The following is a 22,226-nucleotide window of genomic DNA, read 5'->3' as shown; positions in this document are numbered from 1 at the left end:
AAATAAAAATAAAAAAAACCAATACTTACCTCGGTAGAGAGAAGCCACTGGATCCGATGTCCCCCTGAAGACCACCAATCCAGTGATGGGATGCTCTGGAAGCTCGTGACTGCGCGCCCGTCCGTGAACAAGCTCTTGGGCCTGCACTTGAGTGAAGAGTCGAGCCCGTTTGGCTCTGTGCTTCTGTGCAAGCGCAGTGCTGCCTCACTCGTTCACAGATGGCAGCACAAACAAATGCTCTTCAACAAGACCTTGTCAAAGGGGTTCGGAGGGTCGCAGCGTTGGATTGGTGGAGGCGAGGGGGATGGGGAAGCCTTTGCATTATCCAAAGGCTTCCTTCTACATTCAGGTTTACTTTAAAGGGATGGAGGAGGAAAGAGACAGAAGGTCCAAACAGGGGAGCCTCTAGGCATAGGCAGTACAGGCCATTGCCTGGAGTGCCATTGGTCCTGGGGGGCACCATGTTGCTGGATTAAACCCTGCCCCAACATTAAGATCTACCCCCAGGCTAAGCCCCGCCCCATGGGTGTTCTATTACTTGCTTCTGCTGCATCTACTTAGCGTAAGTTGCAGGCAGCTGACACTTCTGTGCCTTGTACATCCTTCTGTTCCCCTTTTGTGCCTCCTTCTGTCTCCTTGTGCCTCCTTCTGTCCCTTGTGCCATGTCTGTCCCCCTGTTTGTCTTTCTGTCTCCCTTTGTTCCTCCTTCTGTCTCAATGTGCTTCCTACAGCCCCGCTGAGCCACCTCTGCCTTCTTCTGTGCCCCTTTGTGCCTCCTTCTGTGCCCCTTTGTGCCTCCAGTCTCCATGTGCCTCTTCAGTCCCCATGTTCCACCTCTGTCCCCTGCACCTTCCTCTGTCCTCTTGTGCCTCCTTCTGTGCCCCTTTGTGCCTCCAGTCTCCATGTGCCTCTTCAGTCCCCATGTTCCACCTCTGTCCCCTGCACCTTCCTCTGTCCCCTTGTGCCTCCTTCTGTGCCGCCTTCTGTCTCACTGTGGCTCTTTTTGTTCCCCTCTGCCTCCTAACACCCCCCTCTGCCATTTTCTGTCCCACTTTTGTGCCTCCTTCTGTCCCCCTTTGTGTCTCCTACTGTCTCCCTGTACTTCCTTTTGCCCCCCTTTGTGCATTTTTCTGTCCCCCATTGTGCCTCCTTCTGTCCTGTTTGTGCCTCCTTCTGTCCCCTGTGTGCCGTCTTCAGTCTCCCTGTGCCTCTTCCTTTCCTCCTGTGCCTCAATCTGTCCCCATTTGTGCTCACTTTCTGTAGTGAAATATTGCCGTCTTTACGATTATTTCCTGGTGAAATGCTGCCCCATTACGATTATTTTCATGTGGGGGCTCCACAGGTTTTCTCGCCAGGAGTGACAAAATGGTTAGAGGCTCCCCTGGGTCCCAAAACAGCAGAATGACCACAGTGCAGATTTCACTATATACATTCCGTGTAAGCAGAGCCGGATTAAGGCTAAATGGGGCCCTAAGCAAAGTAACTGATTTGGGCCCCCCCCATCATGTCGTAATAGAATCAGAAGATGCAGCTGCACAGCAACATGCCGCACACACCGGGGCAGCCGAGCTACTGGTTGCTATGGGCAACAGCACGCTTTCCTCTGTGGGTGCACAATGCAGGGAATAGCAGCGGCAAAATGCAGAGTGAGAGATGAATGGCTGAGACATTTGCACTCAGGGGCTGGGGCACCCCTGTGAAGAGGGCGCCAGATATCACAGCAGCAGCACTTTCCCCCTGCATCTCCAGCCTGGCAATAGCAGAAAGCTCTGGACACCGCCAAACCGGAAGCCATTCCCCAGACAGAATTACATAACCACCCCCACCACTGAAAAAACGATTTCCTCCTAAACTAGACAGCCACCATGCAGCCTCCATCCCAGTGAATACGATAGTCCAGCAGAGAAGGCAGCCGCAGCGGGGGAGAATGACAGCACCAGATGAATCACATTCACCTATTGCGATCCAAGCAATAGAGGTCCCGTCATCCGGAGTCCATCTGTCTCCTCTAGAGTGCTGCCGCTCTGTTACTACTACTATTACTACTTCCTACTTCCTGTCTGATCTGAGAATCAGGAAGTTCAGAGCGGGTGGCTGCACTGTAGAAGAGACAGATGAGTTTCAGATGACGGGATCTCTATCGCTTGGATCATGGATAGGTGAGTGAACGTTTGCCATCTGCTGCTATCATTCTTGCTGCAGCTGTGGTTCTCTGTGGGAAGGGAGGGAGGAGTGGGCAGCGGCAGAGCGCACAGTAGCAGGAGGGGGACCTAGGAGGAGAGCCTGGCTCTGAAGACAATCAGCAGCGCACGGCATCATTTGACAAGACAAGACAAATAACATTTATATTGCGCTTTTCTCCTGGCGGACTCAAAGCGCCAGAGCTGCAGCCACTAGGACACGCTCTATAGGCAGTAGCAGTGTTAGAGAGACTTGCCTAAGGTCTCCTACTGAATAGGTGCTGGCTTACTGAACAGGCAGAGCCGAGATTCGAACCGTATGCCTTTAAGCATACCCACAACTAATTAATTACATCCTCACACCTACCAGCATGATGTTTGTAATTATATCCCCCTGGGTTCCTTATATTTCATTGCATTGTGCTGAATCGAGCTGCCGACTTTGGAGAAAAGTCGTCCTGTGGCCGTAATTTCAATCACGAAAATAGCGAAAACTAAAAGGCATAGGGTGGCCGTTTATATATCATTGGAAAGAGGAGAAAGAGAGCTTTAAAATGATATGCATCTTTCCCTAGTTACTGTACTGCTCAGAGTCCCTTTAACCATTATACCATCCAGCCACCGCTGACAGGATGGCGAGGGCTGGTTTATGTGCTAATGGGGCCCCTTTGACTCTGGGGCCCCAAGCGACTGCTTTTGTTGCCTGGTCGGTAATCCGGCCCTGCGTGTAAGCCAAAGAACGTTTTGATAGCTTCAGCTGGACTCTTTTCTCTGCTCTAGCCCCTGGAACAGTAGAACATATCTTGCCAGAGATACCTTATTTTGTTTTGCACATACAGTGACCCTAATGAATGGGAACCTTCAGGGAAATACAGAGGCGCTATTCGTGACCTTGAGACTATACTGTGTACTCCTATCTGTTTATTGCCTGAGGAAGCGGGAACATTCCCGTGAAACGCGTTGCACTGTTTGTTTTGGAGTATATTAATAAACCTGTTGTCATAAAACTGATGGTATCTTGTCTGCTTTGGGAACGCGAGTCCACCACCACCTCCTGAGGGATTTTAAGCCTTTTAGAACCTTTTATCCTGCTGGCGTCTCTGTTCACTCTTACATTATCAATATCCACCCCTGGTGGAGGGGCGTTGCCCCTTATCTCCTTATCTACAGGGAGCGACTTCTTAATCCTGAGTGAGGACAGGTCTAATCTCCTCTCCTGACTATACAGTGGTTACCTAGGCAGTAACCCACGTTTGTGAGTATATACATGATATACTTTTCATTTCCAACCCCTTGTTTTGCATACGACACTATATTGGGCTCTCTGTATTTCTTTTGTCTTTATCGTTACTTCAGGGAAATACGTTCAGGCTTATGAGATAACTAGAAAAAGAGCCGCCCCATGCAAAGTTCATCTTTATTGGTTCCTTGTAAAAATATGGCCAACGTTTCGGAGCCGCGTAGGACCCCTTTATCGAAGTAATGTTGGCTCGGAAGCAAAGCTCTGTCTGCTGCTGTGCAAAAGTTCCAGCAAAGGAAGTGGGACTCTGGCTCCTGTAATTGCCTCTAGAGGTGGTCAATGAAATACTTTAGCAATGTTGACATGCGTACAAACTTAATGCAAATTGTATGCAGGCTGGAATGGGGCCTATGAAATGTACTGTCTACTCATTTGGATTGACCCAGTTGTGAATCTGCTTGCAACACAATGTATTTAGCCAGAGTTGTTAGCATCTCATTACCCATCTCATCTACCTACCCTGTGTTACCGACACTGTGAAAGGAAAAGCAACTTACCATACCACTCGTCCACCCAAGCAAAAGCCTGGCGATGGCCAACGATCAGCAGGTCCCGGATCACCTGGTAACACAGAGGAATCAACATCACTTATAACGGTTCTACGTGAGACAACTTCTCCATCACGCTCAGGCTATCTACAATGATTACTGTGCTTCACGAGACAAAGAAGTCCACACCTAACCCACCTTGTGCACAAAATGCTCCACCCTCACCTGCAGGCCCCTCACGGCAACTTCTCCACCACACTCAGGTTATCTACAATGATTATGGTGCTACACGAGACAATGGCAAAGAAGTCCACACCCCCTTGTGCACAAAATTCTCCACCCTTGTCTGCAGGCCCCACACGCCAACTTGTCCACCACACTCAGACTATGTACAATGAGTGTGGTGCTACGCTAGACAACAGCACAGAAGTCCACACCTCACCCACCTTGTGCACAAAATGCTCCACCCTCGTCTGCAGGCCCCACACCTCAAACTTGGCAGCCACCAGTTTGTAAGAGCACATGATTGGCTTGGTGCGATGCCTCCAGCCTTCCTCCAGGGGTCCTCGGCTTGTCTTGCTGGATATGAAATGCCTCAGGTCCTGTGAGAGAGATGAGACAGTGAACAGGGTGATCGCTTTGTGTCAGCATGACATCGCCGGCCGCCTCCGTCCTCTACCGCTTCCTGAATATGAATTAGAATTAAATTAGAAAAAGATGGAGTGGTGATAGTGAGAAGAAGCATGCCGCTAGGTCTGCTAATGAACTCTGAGGAGAATAAAGCATCTTGTCCCAGAATCCTCTCCTGCCGCCATGTGCTGCTTTCACAGTCATTAGTGCTCAGAGTGCAATCACCCGCGGCGAAAGAGAAATCATATTCAACTTATCTGACAATGGGAGAGCCGAATCTGAGGATTCGGTGATTATGGGTGATTGCCTAATATTACTGCCCTTCTCGTTATCTTCTAAAAGGACACAGGCTGCGAATTATGCAAACAAAACGCTAAATGTTCCCTGTGAAATAGTACTTTCACCTCACCTTCTGCTGAAGGCACACATTTATTCTTCAAATAACAGCCTTCAAACCAGATCTATTAGTTTCAAAAGTCGCAAGGCTACATTACCAAGTGTAAGTACTATTTAAAAGTTGCTACCATTTAGTAGCCTAGGAAACAAGGTAAATACTTTATGTAAGAAGATAAAATGTGTGCACGTAATATGTACAGTCAGGTCCATAAATATTGGGAGATCGATCGACACAATTCTAACATTTTTGGTTCTATACACAACCACAATGGGTTTGAAATGAAATGAACACGATGTGCTTTAAAGTGAATGTTTACCCATTTAAAAATAAAAAAGTCATATACTCACCTAAGAAGAGGGAAGGCTCGGTCCTAATGAGCCTTCCCTCTCCTCTCCCGGTGCCCTCGGTCCCGCGCAGGATCCCCCGTAGCAGTATTCGACCAGTTCGGTCAAATACTGCCACTTCCGCTGCCGAACGGATGTTTCGGAAGCCTTCGGGAGCACTCGGGCTCCCGAGGACGGGGCCGCTCCATAGTACGCATGCGCGAGCGCCCTCTATGACGCACTCGCGCATACGTAGTATGGAGCGGCCCGTCTTCGGAAGCCCGAGTGCGCCCGAAGACCTCCGAAGTCCCTGCGGCGGCGGACGCGAGCGGGGGAGCCAGCGCAGCACCGAGGGCACCGGGAGAGGAGAGGGAAGGCTCATTAGGACCGAGCCTTCCCTCTCCTTAGGTGAGTAACTGACTTTTTTATTTTTACATTGGTACCCATTGACTTTAACTACAGACTGTCAGCTTTAGGCCTTTTATCTATGGACTATTGATAGGCAGTGAAATGCCTCTCAAACTCTAACAACTGCTCACTGCTGCCTGGCAACTGCTCACTGCTGCCTGGCAACCGCTCACTGCTGCCTATTAACAGCTTGCTGAGCACACAGCTCAACAGTCCATAGAAAAGAGGCCTTCATTTGAGGGTATTTACATCCAAATCAGGTGAATGGTGTGTAGGAATGAAAACACTTTGCATATGTGCCTGCCACTTGTTAAGGGAGCAAAAGTAATGGGACAACTGGCTTCTCAGCTGTTCCATGGCCAGGTGTGTGTTATCCCCTCATTATCACAATTACAACTAGCAGATAAAAGGTCCAGAGTTCATTTCAAGCGTGCTATTTGCATTTTGAATCTGTTGCTGTCAACTCTCAAGATGAGATCCAAAGAGCTGTCACTATCAGTGCAGCAAACCATCATTAGGCTGAAAAAAAAAACAAAGGCATCAGAGAGATAGCAAAAAACATTAGGCGTGGCCAAAACAACTGTTTGGAACATTCTTAAAAAAGAAGGAATGCACCTGTGGTCACAGCAACACCAAAAGGCTCGGAAGACCACTGAAAACAACTGTATAGAGCCACAAATGTTAGGATAGTGTTGATGTCCCAATATTTATGGACCTGACTGTAGTTATTCCATAATGTTCCTGAGAAAGATAGTGACAGGTGTGGACAGTGCAAGTGTGGACAGTGGGTAACAGGATTAAGGAGCTTCTAGACAGTTCACACTCCACAGAGATTCAATTTAAAAAAATGTATATCTGGCTGCGAGTTGAAATGTAAAGACGTTTTGTAAGAATAATAAAGTTAGCCATACATCAGTAGACTTGGCAGTTGATCGACCATCAGATTCGATCAATATTATCGAATCTCAAGAAAATCGATGCTGCCATGAGCATGCCTCATTGACAGTTGGTAGCATGTATTGATTGAACATTGTGGGAAGTCTGGGGCCAACATGCTGGATCGGGTACACTGTGGTAACAGCATGCAATAATTGCAAATGATGAACGTTACGGAAACCCCTATCCGCATCTCCCCAATAGTAGATGTACCCCCCACTCGGTACCCATGCATTAGTACTTTACCTGGAGGAGTAGCAATGGGGAGGGGGAGCAAGGGGTACATCTGTCCCTGGGCGCAGCATCTGGGGGGCGCAGTAACAGGTTTTACTTTCTATGGAAGCCGGTGGAAGGATCCAATCTTCTCCCCTGCTTCCTCCTGCTCTCTGCCCCAGAGTTTTTTTTTATCTCCCTGCTGTACTCAGCGCTTGCCATATTTGCATCAGCAAAGTACTGTAGATCATGTGTATTTCTGCGTATCACCCAACTGTCTACTGCCTGGTACACATGATGCAATTTCCTGCCAGGTGCATGGGACAAATCGATCATTTCCGGCATGTCTGATCTACTTCTGGTCAAGAACAGGATCGATTTTGTGCAGTGCTCATCTGAAAATCGATCCTGTTCTTAATCAGGTGCAGATCAGACATGCAGGAAATTATTCTAAAACTCAAACATCTCTGGGGAAGCATGATGGACTTCCTTATGGTTCACACCTTATCACCAGGGGGCGCAAACACTGACTTTGTCACCAGCTGCTTAAAACTCTAGCTACGCCTCTGGTCCGGTGTCCACCGTTGTCTCAAACTCGTCACACACACACCCCATGTGCAGTACGCTGGCAACCATGTGGGGCGACAATGAGGATGAAGAGTATGGAGACAAGGGCAGACACCAGACAGGTAAAGAATTAATGCATGAGTAGGGGGGTTACATCTATATTTGAGGGGACACAGCCGGCAGGCGATGGTTTATGGCGGCCAACAGACCTCTCTCCAATCAGATTCGATCAGAGTCAGAGAGAGATCTGTCTCTTGGTCAGTTGGCAGCCAAAATCCCTAGATGTATGGGTAGGTACCTTAAGTGAGCAGAAGTCTGGCAGAGCAGTGATTTGGGTTGGTAGCTATCGTCAGTGACTGTAGCGTTTCCAGCACACTGAGGAGAAAGCTGGGTGTACGGCTATCGTTTATTACTAGGCAATGCTTTCAGTTTTCTGAACTCACCTCCATACTCTTGTAATACCGCTCGGGAATTTCATCGTAGGCGATGTCTAGATGTGTCACCTCGTGCTCCTCCTGTGCTGAGTCTGAGTGGAATATCTGCAGCAGAAGATGATCATGGTAAAACATGGGACACTAGACAAACAACCACCACCCCGCGGTGAGCCTGGCTTCCTCGCTGTAATCTCTGACGTTCAGGGACTGCAGAGTCCAGCCTACAGGCGTTATGAGCCACCATGGACTATCCAACGTCAGGCAACACTAAGCCTCTGCTCCACACTGGGGATTGCAAAATGCTAGTAAAACCACGAGCATTTCGCAAAATGATTTTTTCTTTTAGTTTTCAATTAAACACAAAAACTATTTTCGAGCAATCGCAGTTCATGATGTGTTAACATATGAACCACGATTGCTCCAAAAACATGGAAAAGTGATGCATGCACAACATTTCTAATTTTCGCAAATTGATGCAGTGAGATCACTGCCATATACTATAATTTACATTAATGCTTTTCAATGCCATATCGATTGCCAGGGATACAAGGTGCTGCGGGAATCACCCGAAAAGCTCCCCAGTGAGAATGGGCCCTAAGCAAGGCCGGGCCGAGGCATAGGCTGGAGAGGCTCCAGCCTCAGGGCGCAGTGCAGGAGGGGGCGCAGAATTCATTCAGCTGTCATTCCTAATTGTGTTTGAAGCAGAAAGAAATAAGAAAAGAGGGATACATGGCAGTGACTGCAAGCCAGATAACTAAATATTAAGGTGTTGGGGAGGTTGTGGGCCCTGTGGCGCCTCTTAGTCTAATAGCAATCAGTGTGTGACGGCTGGGGAGGCAGGGATGGAGGGGCGCACTTTGGTGTCTCAGCCTTGGGTGCTGGAGGACCTTGTCCCGGCTCTGGCCCTAAGCCTCTGCTCCACACTGATTGGGCCGTGGCTTCTTTACCTGATTATCAGTTCTACCCATTGTGCCATCTGTCACACTTTGCCAACTCTGTAAAGATGTTAATAATCACAAAATGCAAATCACCTATAAATGCAGAAAAAACGCAACTGAAATACATTAGCTGCATCTCAATCTCAGTTTCTGAAAATTGCAAATCTCTTATGTTTCTAATGGTGCAAACTCTGCCTGAGTGCTGAGGGATTTGTGCAGTTCATCAGTAACCACTTCACTGCTGAAGGTTTTTTTTTCCCCCTTATGGACCAGAACAATTTTCACATTTCAGCACTCCTCCCTTTCATTTGCCAATAACTTTATTACTACTTATCACAACAAAATGATCTATGTCTTGTTTTTATTTTTTCGCCACCAACTAGGCTTTCTTTGAGTTGTACATTTTGGTAAGAATTACTTTATTTTAACTGCATATTAACGGCAATGATAAGAAAAATTGGAAAAAACATTCATTATTTCTCAGTTTTTGGAATTATAGTTTTAAAATATAACATGCTATGCTAAAACATGGATAAAACCCACAGATTGTATTTGCTTTTTTGTCCCGGTTATTACAATGTTTAAAATATGTCCCTAGTACAATGTATTGCATCAATATATAATTTGGAAATAAAGTAGTAACTTTCTCAGTTTTGTTGCTTGTTTACATTATATCACTAATTACAAGCCCCTATTTGCATAAATAACAGTTATATACCTCATGAGATATGTATTAAAAAGTTGAGTCCCTAAGGTTTCAATGTATGTAATTTTTTTTAAAATGTCCTGCTGTGTCAAAGAGCCCTAAAGTCGATAAATAAGTCAGTTCAGACAACATAACATAAAAAAAACAGCTTGCAACCTGCAGGAATCCCAACTTACGTTGTCATTGTCGCCGCAGTCGTCGGAATACCTCGTCTCGATGTGAATGGAGAATTTGGGGAGGAAAGAGCACTGTATTGTGGAGAGAAGACATGAAGAACAACCATTATCATGCAGCTCAAGCAACACTGACTGCAAGCTCTGCGGACAAACTCGCTGACTGATGACATTGTGAGGGCAGTCATATGATCAGCTGAGCAGCCACTGGTAATACTGAAGGGATAAATGGGAGGAGCTTTACTCCAGAAAGTAGAAGCTGTTTGTCTAGTGAAGGGAATATTGAGAATCCCCCATTAGAAGATGGACTAGTCCAATGTTTATTACCTAGTATAAATTACAGCAACATAGGCAACATTTACAGTGCATTATAGTCTAACAAGAATGTAGTGTTATAGGTATGTGTTATTTTTGGGGGATAATGGGCCTCTATGCTTAAAATAACACGAAATATGGTTCCCATCAGTCATGCTATATGCGTTTGCTATTTTGCTATACAATACAAGCAAATCAAATCAAATTACAGATAGCTTTATTAGTAGGACAAAGATTTATGCAGGCATTGCCAAAGCAGAGGGGGATGGGGTACATGGAAGGGGGTGGGGTAGGGGGACATTGGGCCAGCAGTTGTGGACAAGCATGTCAGTGACATTGTTTACATAGCATAAATATCATCGGATGGTATGATGTGAAGGTATTATGTGCCCACGGCCAGGAGCGATGTGTGCGTGTCGCCATGACGAGCGCACAGCACTCCTGCCCGCAGGCACACAATGTAGGACGCATACGGTCGGGCCAGCGCTTGCACACTGCTACGTGACTCGCTGACCCAGAAGAGGCTGCAGGGGGGGGGGATTTAGGTAACAAAGGGGCGGGGCGGTGGAGAACAAAGGGGCTGAGGACAGCTTCCACTACTACATGCCTGCTACTTGCTTTCAGCTCTGGTATCCTTTAACCCCTTATAACCCATACGGTGCCTGGAGAGCGTGGGGCTCTGCACCCTAAGCTATACCAGCTCACATGGGGAGGGGGGGGGGCTAAGGAAAAGAGGGGCAACAATGCCTCTCCCTCTCCCCCAAAGCTCTAGTCCATACCTTAGAGACACAGCCTTGCAACAAGCATGCAGCCAGTGGAATCACAGCCCTGCAACAAGCATGCAGCCAGTGGAGACACAGCCCTGTAACAAGCATGCAGCCAGTGGAGTCACAGCCTTGCAACAAGCATGCAGCCAGTGGAGACACAGCCCTGTAACAAGCATGCAGCCAGCGGAGTCACAGCCCTGCAACAAGCATGCAGCCAGTGGAGTCACAGCCCTGTAACAAGCATGCAGCCAGCGGAGTCACAGCCCTGCAACAAGCATGCAGCCAGTGGAGTCACAGCCCTGTAACAAGCATGCAGCCAGCGGAGTCACAGCCCTGCAACAAGTGTGCAGCCAGTGGAGTCACAGCCCTGTAACAAGCATGCAGCCAGCGGAGTCACAGCCCTGCAACAAGCATGCAGTCAGTGGAGACACAGCCCTGTAACAAGCATGCAGCCAGTGGAGTCACAGCCTTGCAACAAGCATGCAGCCAGTGGAATCACAGCCCTGCAACAAGCATGCAGCCAGTGGAGACACAGCCCTGTAACAAGCATGCAGCCAGTGGAGTCACAGCCTTGCAACAAGCATGCAGCCAGTGGAGACACAGCCCTGTAACAAGCATGCAGCCAGCGGAGTCACAGCCCTGCAACAAGCATGCAGCCAGTGGAGTCACAGCCCTGTAACAAGCATGCAGCCAGCGGAGTCACAGCCCTGCAACAAGCATGCAGCCAGTGGAGTCACAGCCCTGTAACAAGCATGCAGCCAGCGGAGTCACAGCCCTGCAACAAGCGTGCAGCCAGTGGAGTCACAGCCCTGTAACAAGCATGCAGCCAGCGGAGTCACAGCCCTGCAACAAGCATGCAGTCAGTGGAGACACAGCCCTGTAACAAGCATGCATCCAGTGGAGTCACAGCCCTGTAACAAGCATGCAGCCAGTGGAAACACAGCAGTGTAACATGCATGCAGCCAGAGAATTTAGAGCCCTGTAACAAGCATGCGGTCAGTGGAGTCAGACAAGAGTCACAGCATCTGACCTGTATGCTCATTCTGGGCCAGTGATAGTATTAGAGGTGGAGCTTCAGAACAGAAGTCCGCCCCCCACACTCCCTTCAGCACAGGCCTGTGGAGAGGGGTGTGGCCTGGACCACTGGGCTCACACAGGGCGCATACCCTTCCCTCACAGTCTGTGCTGAATAGGAAGACCCCTCCCCCTGTTCCTAGTGGTCATGTGACTGCAAACACTGCATCCTATAAGAAGGTCCCTGATTGTGCAGATAGATGGGACTTACCGTGTATTCTGTGCTCCATAAAGGAGAGTGTTGGTTGGTCGGTTGGTTGGTTGGTTGGTTGGTTGGTTAAAGTTCAGGGTGACGTCGTGAAGAGGGAGAGTTCAGTGAGCAGCCAGACAGGGGAGAAGAGATGCAGTTAGTGGGTTATATTTGTGGTAAGAAAGCAGATTACAGTGAATAATGAGATGACGAGGAGGCTATTATATGATGTCAAGCAGGGTCCATGCAGGGGCGTAAATAGAAATCACTTGGCCCCCCTGCAAAACTTCGGGTGGGGCCCCTTCCCCCTGCACACTGAATAGGGACCCTCCCCCTGCACACTGAATAGGGACTGTCTAAAAATCTTTGTCTACAAAACTTTGTATGATTCGTTATTAGTGGCTGAGCAGAGGCAGTCATTAGTACAATTGTGCACAGAGCAGAACGTTTTTTCTCTCCTTGCTCTTAGTTGTCAATCTCTCAGGACAGGGCCCCCTGTGGCTTCTGGGCCCCCCCTGCAGCTGCATCCCTTGCAGGGTCTATTGTTACGCCCCTGGGCCCATGGTATAAGCAGAGACAGGGAAGAATACTAATAGCTAAATTTTCTTATTAGTAGCCTGATCTGACCAATCAGAAACCTCAGCAGGAAAGATTCTCATTCGTCCAGATCAGTTTGGGAAGGTCTGTCAGTAGATTTAAACATGCTTATGCCGGGGCTCCCCTCTTAGTGCTGCGACTGTAATGCAGTAGGCGAGCGGGGTGCCAGGGGTGCCCCAGTCAATGGTTTAAAAAGAGCCCCAAAGATTACAACACTGGGGCAGCTCTTTAGGGTTGACCATGGCGAGATACAGTGAGAAAAAAAAAATTTTGTTTGCTTTTAAGGGCTCGTTTCCACTATAGCGAATCCGCATGCGGGCACTGCATGCGGATTCGCATAGTCAATGTAAGTGGATGGGGCTGTTTCCACTTGTGCGGCGGCGGGAGCGTTTTTCGGTGCGGCAGAAATCTGCACGGCAGAGCCGTCAGATTTCGCGTGCTGGAGGAATGCGGGCGAATCGCCGCTAATGCATTTAATAGGGAAATCTCATGCGGCTTTGTCATGCGGATTTCCCCGCGATTTCGCGTGCGATTTTGCATGGTTTGCTATGGAGCTTTACTCAGGCAGTGACATGGTTAAATTCGCCTGGCTCCTTGCCATACGAAATCGCATGCGAAATCGCGGCTAAATCCGCTTGCGGAAACGCAGCCGCATGCGATTTCTTCTGCGGTGGAATCCAGGCGATTCCGCACCGCTTCAGTGGAAACGAGCCCTAAAACATTTTATTGTGGTGAAGATACAGAACATTTTTTTTGTTTCTTTGGTTTTTTTTTTTAGGAAAATGTAATTTATATTCAGTAAAGTATTTTTACACTGGACGTGTTTTTTTTAAACATCTTGCGGAAGTTCTAAACTATAGGCGGGAAAGTTGGCAAAGATTTGGTACCTTATTTTTTTATATAGTATGTTCAGCTGCTGTTCAGTTGGAGTTTGCCGACCCCCCTCTCCATCAGAATGATTGATGATGTCTGCTGACCTCCCAAATCAGAAGTTGGTTGCCCCCACATCAGAATTTGCTGCACCATACCCCCTCCCCCCCCTCCCGAAGATTCGAAGCAGCCCCCTCCTTGGTGGCGTGCCACTGCTGCAGCCATGGAGACAGAGGCGGTGGAGAATTGAGGTAACACCATCTACTGCACTGCATACTTTACATCCCTCGGGGGTCCTGCTCCCCCGCCCCTTCTTTCACCTTCACGCCACTCCGAGCAGTCACCCCAGTCCACCCACCCATGAGGACCTACCTGTCACGGTGTAGGGGTAGTAGTTCCAGGCCTTCTCACAGATGTAGAATATCTTGGGGACCACAGCCCGCGCCCAGCCAGGTAACTTACTGTAAGAGAAACAAGGGGTAATATCAGCCACTGGGATACCACGGTAGTCATTAATTCGTCTGTGGTTGGCGAGGGGAGGAGATTCCATCCATGACGTTATCAGCTGCACAAGCCTCAAGCACTCTCTCTATCCAGCCATTGATATAAGTCCGGAGAAATTGTCTCTTTTTGACCATCGTTGAGGTTATGATTTAAGACCAAACAAATGTCTAGGAAATTCCTGAGCGTAATTGTTGATTATTCACAGCAGGGCTTATTCAATTAACTTTTTCTCCTGCGTTTTGTCCTGAGTGACATCTTCACATCTTGTCAATAAAATGATTTTTAAAAGAAGAGAAAGAACAGCAAGCAAGAAGAGAGGAAAAGTGTTCTCCTAGGAGAAAACTCAAGAGAAAAGGTTAATTGCATGCGGGCCCAGGACCAGGGCCGGCGCTACCATAGAGGCAGAGGAGGCAGCTGCCCCAGGGCCCCAGAGCTTGTAGGGGCCCCCAGTGGCTACAAGAGGAAAAACAAATTTTCAAATCGGCCTTATAGTTTTTGAGAAAACTGATTTTAAAGTTTCAAAGGAAAAAAAATACACATTTAAAAACCCGCCGACTTTAACCACTTCCACACCATGAAATTGTGTGCTGATCGGTGCTGCGTGGGCTCTCAAGCCCGCAGCACCGATCAGCAGACAGCCAGGGCGATCAGACTTCCCCCCTTTTTTCCCCACTAGGGGGATGTCCTGCTGGGGGGGTCTGATCGCCGCCGGCTGCTTGCGCTTGCGGGGGGGCTCTTCAAAGCCCCCCTCCGCAGCGCTTCCTGGCCTCCTTCCCCTTTCCTCCCTCTCCCTCCCCCTGTGAGCGGCGCAGGACGGATTTCCGTCCTGCGCCTGATGGGATAGGCTTTAGCCTATCAGATGCCGGCGATCCCCGGCCAATCAGAGGCCGGAGATCACCGATCTCCTCTATGGCGCTGCTGCGCAGCAGCGCCGTATACATGTAAACACCGGGGAAGATCTTCCCCGTGTGTTTACATTTACCCTGCGAGCCGCCGATCGGCTCGCAGGGTGTTCACGGAGACACCCTCTGTGAACTGACATGGAACGGCCGCTCATACGAGCGGCCGTTTCCATGGTATACACTTCAGGATTCAGGGGCGTGTATATACGCTCCGAGAATCCGGAAGTGGTTAATGGTTAATAGCAAATCCACCTTAAATGCTAGAAACCCTAAATTTGCAGGATATGTTAAGGAGATCATTGGGGATAAGAGGAAAAAAACAATTTTTCAAAAAGACCTTATAGTTTTTGAGAAAATCGATTTTAAAGTTTAGAAGGAAAAAAGTATAGTTTTAAATGCGGTAAATGTAACTTTTAGTAGCAAACCTAACGGTAGTGTAATTTTACATGTATCAAAAGAAAGAGCAATTTCCTGACAGGGTTTCCAGGGGGTCCATACGCAGCCGCAGCGCTTTGGCCAGGGATCGCTATACAGCCGCAATATGGCTGTATGAAGATCCCTGGCATTTTTTCCTATTTTCCCAATTTTTGTATGTTTAGAGTGTGGGAAATTAAAAAAAAAATTATGTGGGGTCCCCCCTCCTGAAACTTTTTAACCCCTTGTCCCCCATGCAGGCTGGGGTAGCCAGAATGTGGAGCTCCAACTGATTGGGGCTTCACACCCTGACTATACCAGCTGCAAAAAAGGTCCCCTAATGCCGATTTTTGTTCCGGGGTATCTGTTGGGGGGGGGGGGCAGGTTTACTTTGCCTTGGGGCCCCATACCGGCCCTGCCCAGGACAACTATCAAAGTTAACCAAAATACTAAATGCAGCATATATTTCCAGTAATTACCAGCAAATAGCAATACAAAGGATTTTTTTCATCGTTTCATTTTTTATGTGAAGAAAATATGACATTTACAGAGAACAGTTTTCACTGTGGGCATTACTATGGAGGACTGTGCCCAGCACATCCAGCATACAGAAACAGTCCTCACTGGTTGTAATACATACTGTGACTGAAATGTCTTCAGAATAATAAACAGCTGAAATATAGTATCACATAGTGTGTAAATAACTCATCAGCTGTCCCTGTGTCTCTCTGCTTCATGTAGTCTAAAAAACAGTTTACAGCCAGGAAGATCTCATTCTGAATGGGGAGTGTAAGCATGCAAGTATAGGAATAACTTACAGGTCATTCTCTTTAGATCCTTTCTCTGTAGCTGGAAAATCTCTCTGCTGTTCTCATCTGATCTGTGAGAAAGCAGTGTGTGTGTAAGCAGGGCAGAAACACACAGTAAAGCATTCCTCTGTGAATAGTAACAGACAAGTGGAACCTATCTACATGGTACCGCTCTAGCCCCGATGCCAACTTTGTTACAAAAATCTGATACACTTAGTATTTCCTTTCACACAGGCTGTAATGAGAGACTTCAGAAAAGCTTTCTAGTGTTGCTCTATAAGTATGTGTGGTTTACAGTTTCTTTGATAGTTCCCTTGACGTGGTCTCATCCTTGTTCTGTAGACTAAAATGAGTTCTGTTACTACCGTCTGTTGTTGTTTCGTCGTGCCGGACAGAGAAGCAGGAGGTGTGGCCTCTCTGATATGGGAGTGGCTATCTTCCACTCTGCAACTTCTGGACGTGACATTCCCTGCATCGGATACTCTTTTCTGACTCCATACATTGAATTCGTCTTTAAGCTTCTCTGAGATAACATGTTTACAATAAAAAGGACAAGGTACACTTAAAGGGTACCTGAAGTAAGAAAAAAATATACGAGGTGGCCATACCTGGGGCTTCTCAAGTGCCCTAATAACCTCCACGACCCCTCAGCTTAGGTGGCCTCCCCTCCATCTTGAAGCTATGCCCCTCCCCCATTCTAAGCTCTGACTGCACCCAGTCAGGGAGGGATCTAATGCTCTGTCCTCACTCCCTCCGCGCTCCCAAACTACCATGCACAGTGCCTGGGGCTGGAGAATTCTGGGTATGGGCGATTGGGAAGTGTTTGTAATAGCGAATGTCCAGGAGGCCCCTGGCCGAGGCTCCTGCACATGGGGAGGGGGCACTTGTTTTTGCTGTTTATTTTATTTTTATTTGCAGTGGTGGGGACAGTTAAGGTTAGCCATGGAGGTGGGTGGTTAAAGCAGATCCAAGATGAAAAACTAACTATAACAAGTAACTTGTCTATATATCGTATCCAAAGTTTAGATGGTTTACACAGCAAATCTAGCTGCAAACAGCTCCAACAGTGTATGATTATTTCTTCCTGTGCAATACAATGAGAGCAGCCATATTCTGCTTGTCATCATCACACAGGCAAGCTGCTCTGCATCTCCTCCCCTCAGCCTGTGAAAACTCCCCTCCCCTCTCCTCCCGTCTCCGACCCCTTGCCTCTGAAATCTCTGGCTAGTAACACCTCCCCCTCCTCCTTCCCAGACTGAGCTCCCATAAGCTCTTGCTACTAAGGCTCAGAGTGCCAAGGCACTGGAGAAGTTTATTTAGTTTATAGGGAATTAGAGTATTAAAAGAATAACAAAAAAAAGTATTTGGCTTGAGGAATGCCCTATTAACTATATGTAAGGGGCACAATTATGCAGTGAGTAAAAGTTTACCTCAGATCCACTTTAAGGCTAGGGTGGATGGTTGGAGTTAGGCATTGGTAGAGGGAGGGTTCAATGTGAGAATAGGCTTAGGTTTAGCTGTAGTAAAATGTCGGTATTAATACTGATATTTTACTATTCTTTTTTTCCACTTTCACAGTAGAATATCGGTAAAGTTACCAATATTGTACTATATACTGTACTATACTGTATCAGCTTTTCTGGGCACCCTTTTTTGATGTACACAGCCTGCTGATCTCTTTGGCTGCAGTAGTGTCTGAATCACACACCTGAAACAAGCATGCAGCTAATCCAGTCTGACTTCAGTCACCTGATCTGCATGCTTGTTCAGGGGCTATGGCTAAATGTATTAGAGGCAGCGGATCAGCAGGGTGAAGCAGGTTCTATAGTGTACGGGGGGTGCAAGGGTATTTTGAGGTTTCAGCGATCGCCGGACATCAAATGACTAAACTCGGAGGGGAATAGTATTTAACTCCACCGGGATTGGGAGTAGCAGCAGGGAGAGCCATCATTCAGCGCACCCTGAGCCCAACTTACTAGCTGCGGAACTACGCCAGTGCCAGGTAATCTGTATTGTTTAAAAATAAATAAATATGTGATGTCGGCCTCCATATGTCTCTCACCTCAGGTTTCCTTTAACACTAGTATTTCCTCCAGCCACTAGGTGGTGTGGCTGAGTAGAAAGCTGACAGCTTGTCTGATTCCTTTGGGGGTCTGCGCTCGGCAACAGAGGCCGGAGGGTGCTGTAGGAATCTTCTGGGGGATTTCTTAGGTAAGTATTAAACTTTTGACCTGAGGTTGGCTTGGAGTACACTTTAAATGGAAATAAACATGGCGGCCACCCTATTCCTCTCTCTCTTCATGTTCCCTTTAAGTAGGGTGCCATGGCAACCGATGGGATTGCAGTGATTACCTGTTCTAGCGGAGGCCGTGTAATGATAGAAGACGTCTGATCCGCGGATCTGGGAAAGCAGACCTGTCTTCGCCGCCATGCTGCGTGCGTACCGCGACACCAGACACCCTGTTATACAAGCTGTCATTGTCCGCCAGGAGCGATCGATAAACATGGATTTACCAGCGGATCTATAACACAGGCAGGCTGAAATCATGGATTTTCAGAAGCATTTTTAGCACTTTCTCCAGGTGATCTTCCACTGGAGCCGCTGTGCAGCTTAACGAGATTGGCTGTCAGAGGTGTCGTTATGCCTCGTGTAAGAGGCCCTGTCACACGTGCCAGCAGCTCGCAGCGTTACCTCAGAAAGCAAACATAGAAATGGCCTCCACTTTACACAACAGCAACGCAGATGCTGAGAATCCGAGCGAGGCGAGTCAGTGCTTCCGATACCTTCCAGGGTGTGTTTATGGATGCAGCCAAGTCACAGGCATTTAAGGGTAACTCAGGGTGAGGGCGATATGGAAGCTGACATATTTATTTCCTGTTATACAATGCAGATTGCCTGGCTGCCCTGCTGATCCTCTGCCTCAGAGGATGCAGCAGATTAGGTGCTCTGACTGAAGTGTGACTAGATTAGCTGCATGCTTGTTTCAAGGTTGTGATTCAGACACTACTGCAGCCAAATATAGGTTCACTTTAAAGTACACCCGAAGCGAAAATAAACGAATAAAATAATCTATTGTATCTATCTTCCTTCTCCTAAAAATGACTTTTTAAGATATTCCACAGTTTTATTTTATGTTTAAATCTACTTTTAAGTTTTAACTGTTTTATTGTTTTTGCTCAATGACACATTCATTGAAGTATGCCAGAGCTAAAATCTATGAACTATTGATCCTTTTTATCTCTTTCTTTCTTTCTCTCAGAAGCCATTTTCTGCCAGGAAAGTGTTTTAATAGTTGTAATTTCTTATCAGTAGGGGTCACACTGTAGTCACTTCCTGTCTGAGTCAGGACTGAGTCAGCCACTTACATACCTGATATTTAACTCTTTCAGACAGAGGAAGAAAAAAAGGGACACAGCCTAGTTATTAGTGTGCTAGGCACTGTACATACACACGTCTATCTCATCATGTCACATGTCACTTCGGGTGTCCTTTAACAAGGAAGGGAACACACTTGTTTGAATCACGCATGTTTTGCTGTGTACGGTGAAATGGTTTCCGCCGCACTTGTCATTAAAGTTAATGCCTCGCTCAGGAAATGGAGATTTGGAGAAATCGTCTACACTTTATTTGTGAGCTTTATTCCACAGTAACAAAAAAATATTATAGCGTATATTACAAGCGTTTCCAATTCCAATGTATTTTTTTTTACCGCCAATAAAAAAATAGTAAATGAAAAATGGTGGGGGCGGCGGGGGGGGGGGGGAAGGGGGGATTTGAGGAGAACGTGAACAAAAGGACGATCACACAGTGCTGGAAAGCAAGAATCGCTTGCCAAACGCGATTTACACAGGGACAAGCGTTTACCCTGCCTAACCCAGATTTATCCACCAGACTGCCAGACAGGTGTGGGGTGAGCTGCAATGGGGCCCAGGAACAGGAGGGAACTGTTTTATCCCTTATCATCTATGCAATAACATTTTCGTGTCCACCAGCCGATGTCCTAAATGAAATGTGTGCTGTGTGGCGACTGGGTTGAGAAATGAGTAGACACAGACTAGAGATGGTCCGAACGGTTCACACGCAAACTTATTCACGCAAACTTTCATGGTTCGCGTTCGCGATCGAACACGAACTATATGCGAGTTCGACTCGCCCCCTATACTACATCATTGGGGTCAACTTCACAGTCTCTACATCACAGTCAGCAGGCACAGGGTAGCCAATCAGGCTACACTCCCTCCTGGAGCCCCCCCACCCCTTTTTACAGTGGTTTGCAAAAGTATTCGGCCCCCTTGAAGTTTTCCACATTTTGTCACATTACTGCTACAAACATGAATCAATTTTATTGGAATTCCACATGAAAGACCAACACAAAGTGGTGTACATGTGAGAAGTGGAACGGAAATCATACATGATTCCAAACATTTTTACAAATAAATAACTGCAAAGTGGGGTGTGCGTAATTATTCGGCCCCCCTGAGTAAATACTTTGTAGAACCACCTTTTGCTGCAATTGCAGCTGCCAGTCTTTTAGGGTATGTCTCTACCAGCTTTGCACATCTAGAGACTGAAATCCTTGCCCATTCTTCTTTGCAAAACAGCTCCAGCTCAGTCAGATTAGATGGACAGCGTTTGTGAACAGCAGTTTTCAGATCTTGCCACAGATTCTCGATTGGATTTAGATCTGGACTTTGACTGGGCCATTCTAACACATGGATATGTTTTGTTTTAAACCATTCCATTGTTGCCCTGTCTTTATGTTTAGGGTCATTGTCCTGCTGGAAGGTGAACCTCCACCCCAGTCTCAAGTCTTTTGCAGACTCCAAGAGGTTTTCTTCCAAGTTTGCCCTGTATTTGGCTCCATCCATCTTCCCATCAGCTCTGACCAGCTTCCCTGTCCCTGCTGAAGAGATGCACCCCCCGAGCATGATGCTGCCACCACCATATTTGACAGTGGGGATGGTGTATTCAGAGTGATGTGCAGTGTTAGTTTTTCGCCACACATAGCCTTTTGCATTCTGGCCAAAAAGTTCCATTTTGGTCTTATCTGACCAGAGCACCTTCTTCCACATGGTTGCTGTGTCCCCCACATGGCTTGTGGCAAACTGCAAACGGGAATTCTTATGCTTTTCTATTACAATGCCTTTCTTCTTGCCACTCTTCCATAAAGGCCAACTTTGTGCAGTGCATGACTAATAGTTGTCCTATGGACAGAGTCTCTCACCTGAGCTGTAGATCTCTGCAGCTCGTCCAGAGTCACCATGGGCCTCTTGACTGCATTTCTGATCAGCGCTCTCCTTGTTCGGCCTGTGAGTTTAGGTGGACGGCCTTGTCTTGGTAGGTTTACAGTTGTGCCATACTCCTTCCATTTCTGAATGATTGCTTGAACAGTGCTCCGTGGGATGTTCAAGGCTTTGGAAATCTTTTTGTAGCCTAAGCCTGCTTTAAATTTCTCAATAACTTTATCCCTGACCTGTCTGGTGTGTTCTTTGGACTTCATGGTGTTGTTGCTCCCAATATTCTCTTAGACAACCTCTGAGGCCGTCACAGAGCAGCTGTATTTGTACTGACATTAGATTACACACAGGTGCACTCTGTTTAGTCATTAGCACTCATCAGGCAATGTCTATGGGCAACTGACTGCACTCAGACCAAAGGGGGCTGAATAATTACGCACACCCCACTTTGCAGTTATTTATTTGTAAAAAATGTTTGAAATGATGTATGATTTTCGTTCCACTTCTCACGTGTACACCACTTTGTGTTGGTCTTTCATGTGGAATTCCAATAAAATTGATTTATGTTTGTGGCAGTAATGTGACAAAATGTGGAAAACTTCAAGGGGGCCGAATACTTTTGCAAGCCACTGTAAAACGCAGGCAGCATCAGGGATTTCATTCACTCGTGTGGCTGCAGTAGTGAGTCTGCACACCCATCTCTCTGCCACCAGCGTACATCCCGAGTCTGCACGGCCATCTCTCTGCTGCCACCAGCGTACACCCCGAGTCTGCACAGCCATCTCTCTGCCACCAGCGTACACCCCGAGTCTGCACGACCATCTCTCTTACACCACCAGCGTACACCCCGAGT

The 22,226-nt window shown here is 47.4% G+C and overlaps 1 protein-coding gene across 1 annotated transcript in view; it reads right to left on the bottom strand.

Annotated features, from left to right (window-relative positions):
* Positions 1–22,226, bottom strand: part of LOC137524058 (cytoplasmic phosphatidylinositol transfer protein 1-like) — a 166,491-nt gene that overhangs the window by 6,581 nt on the left and 137,684 nt on the right. The window contains exons 4-9 of the mRNA XM_068243497.1: positions 13,879–13,967; positions 12,061–12,068; positions 9,697–9,768; positions 7,886–7,981; positions 4,415–4,570; positions 3,978–4,041 (exon numbers count right to left, since the gene is read on the bottom strand). Of these exons, the coding sequence (XP_068099598.1) occupies positions 3,978–4,041; positions 4,415–4,570; positions 7,886–7,981; positions 9,697–9,768; positions 12,061–12,068; positions 13,879–13,967 (485 nt within the window). The remainder of the gene's footprint in view (positions 1–3,977; positions 4,042–4,414; positions 4,571–7,885; positions 7,982–9,696; positions 9,769–12,060; positions 12,069–13,878; positions 13,968–22,226) is intronic.

The sequence above is a fragment of the Hyperolius riggenbachi genome, chromosome 7 (assembly GCF_040937935.1).
Source record: "Hyperolius riggenbachi isolate aHypRig1 chromosome 7, aHypRig1.pri, whole genome shotgun sequence".
Taxonomy (NCBI): Eukaryota; Metazoa; Chordata; class Amphibia; order Anura; family Hyperoliidae; genus Hyperolius; species Hyperolius riggenbachi.
Note: the sequence above shows the minus strand (reverse complement) of the source record. Positions and strands in the feature narration are given on the sequence as shown.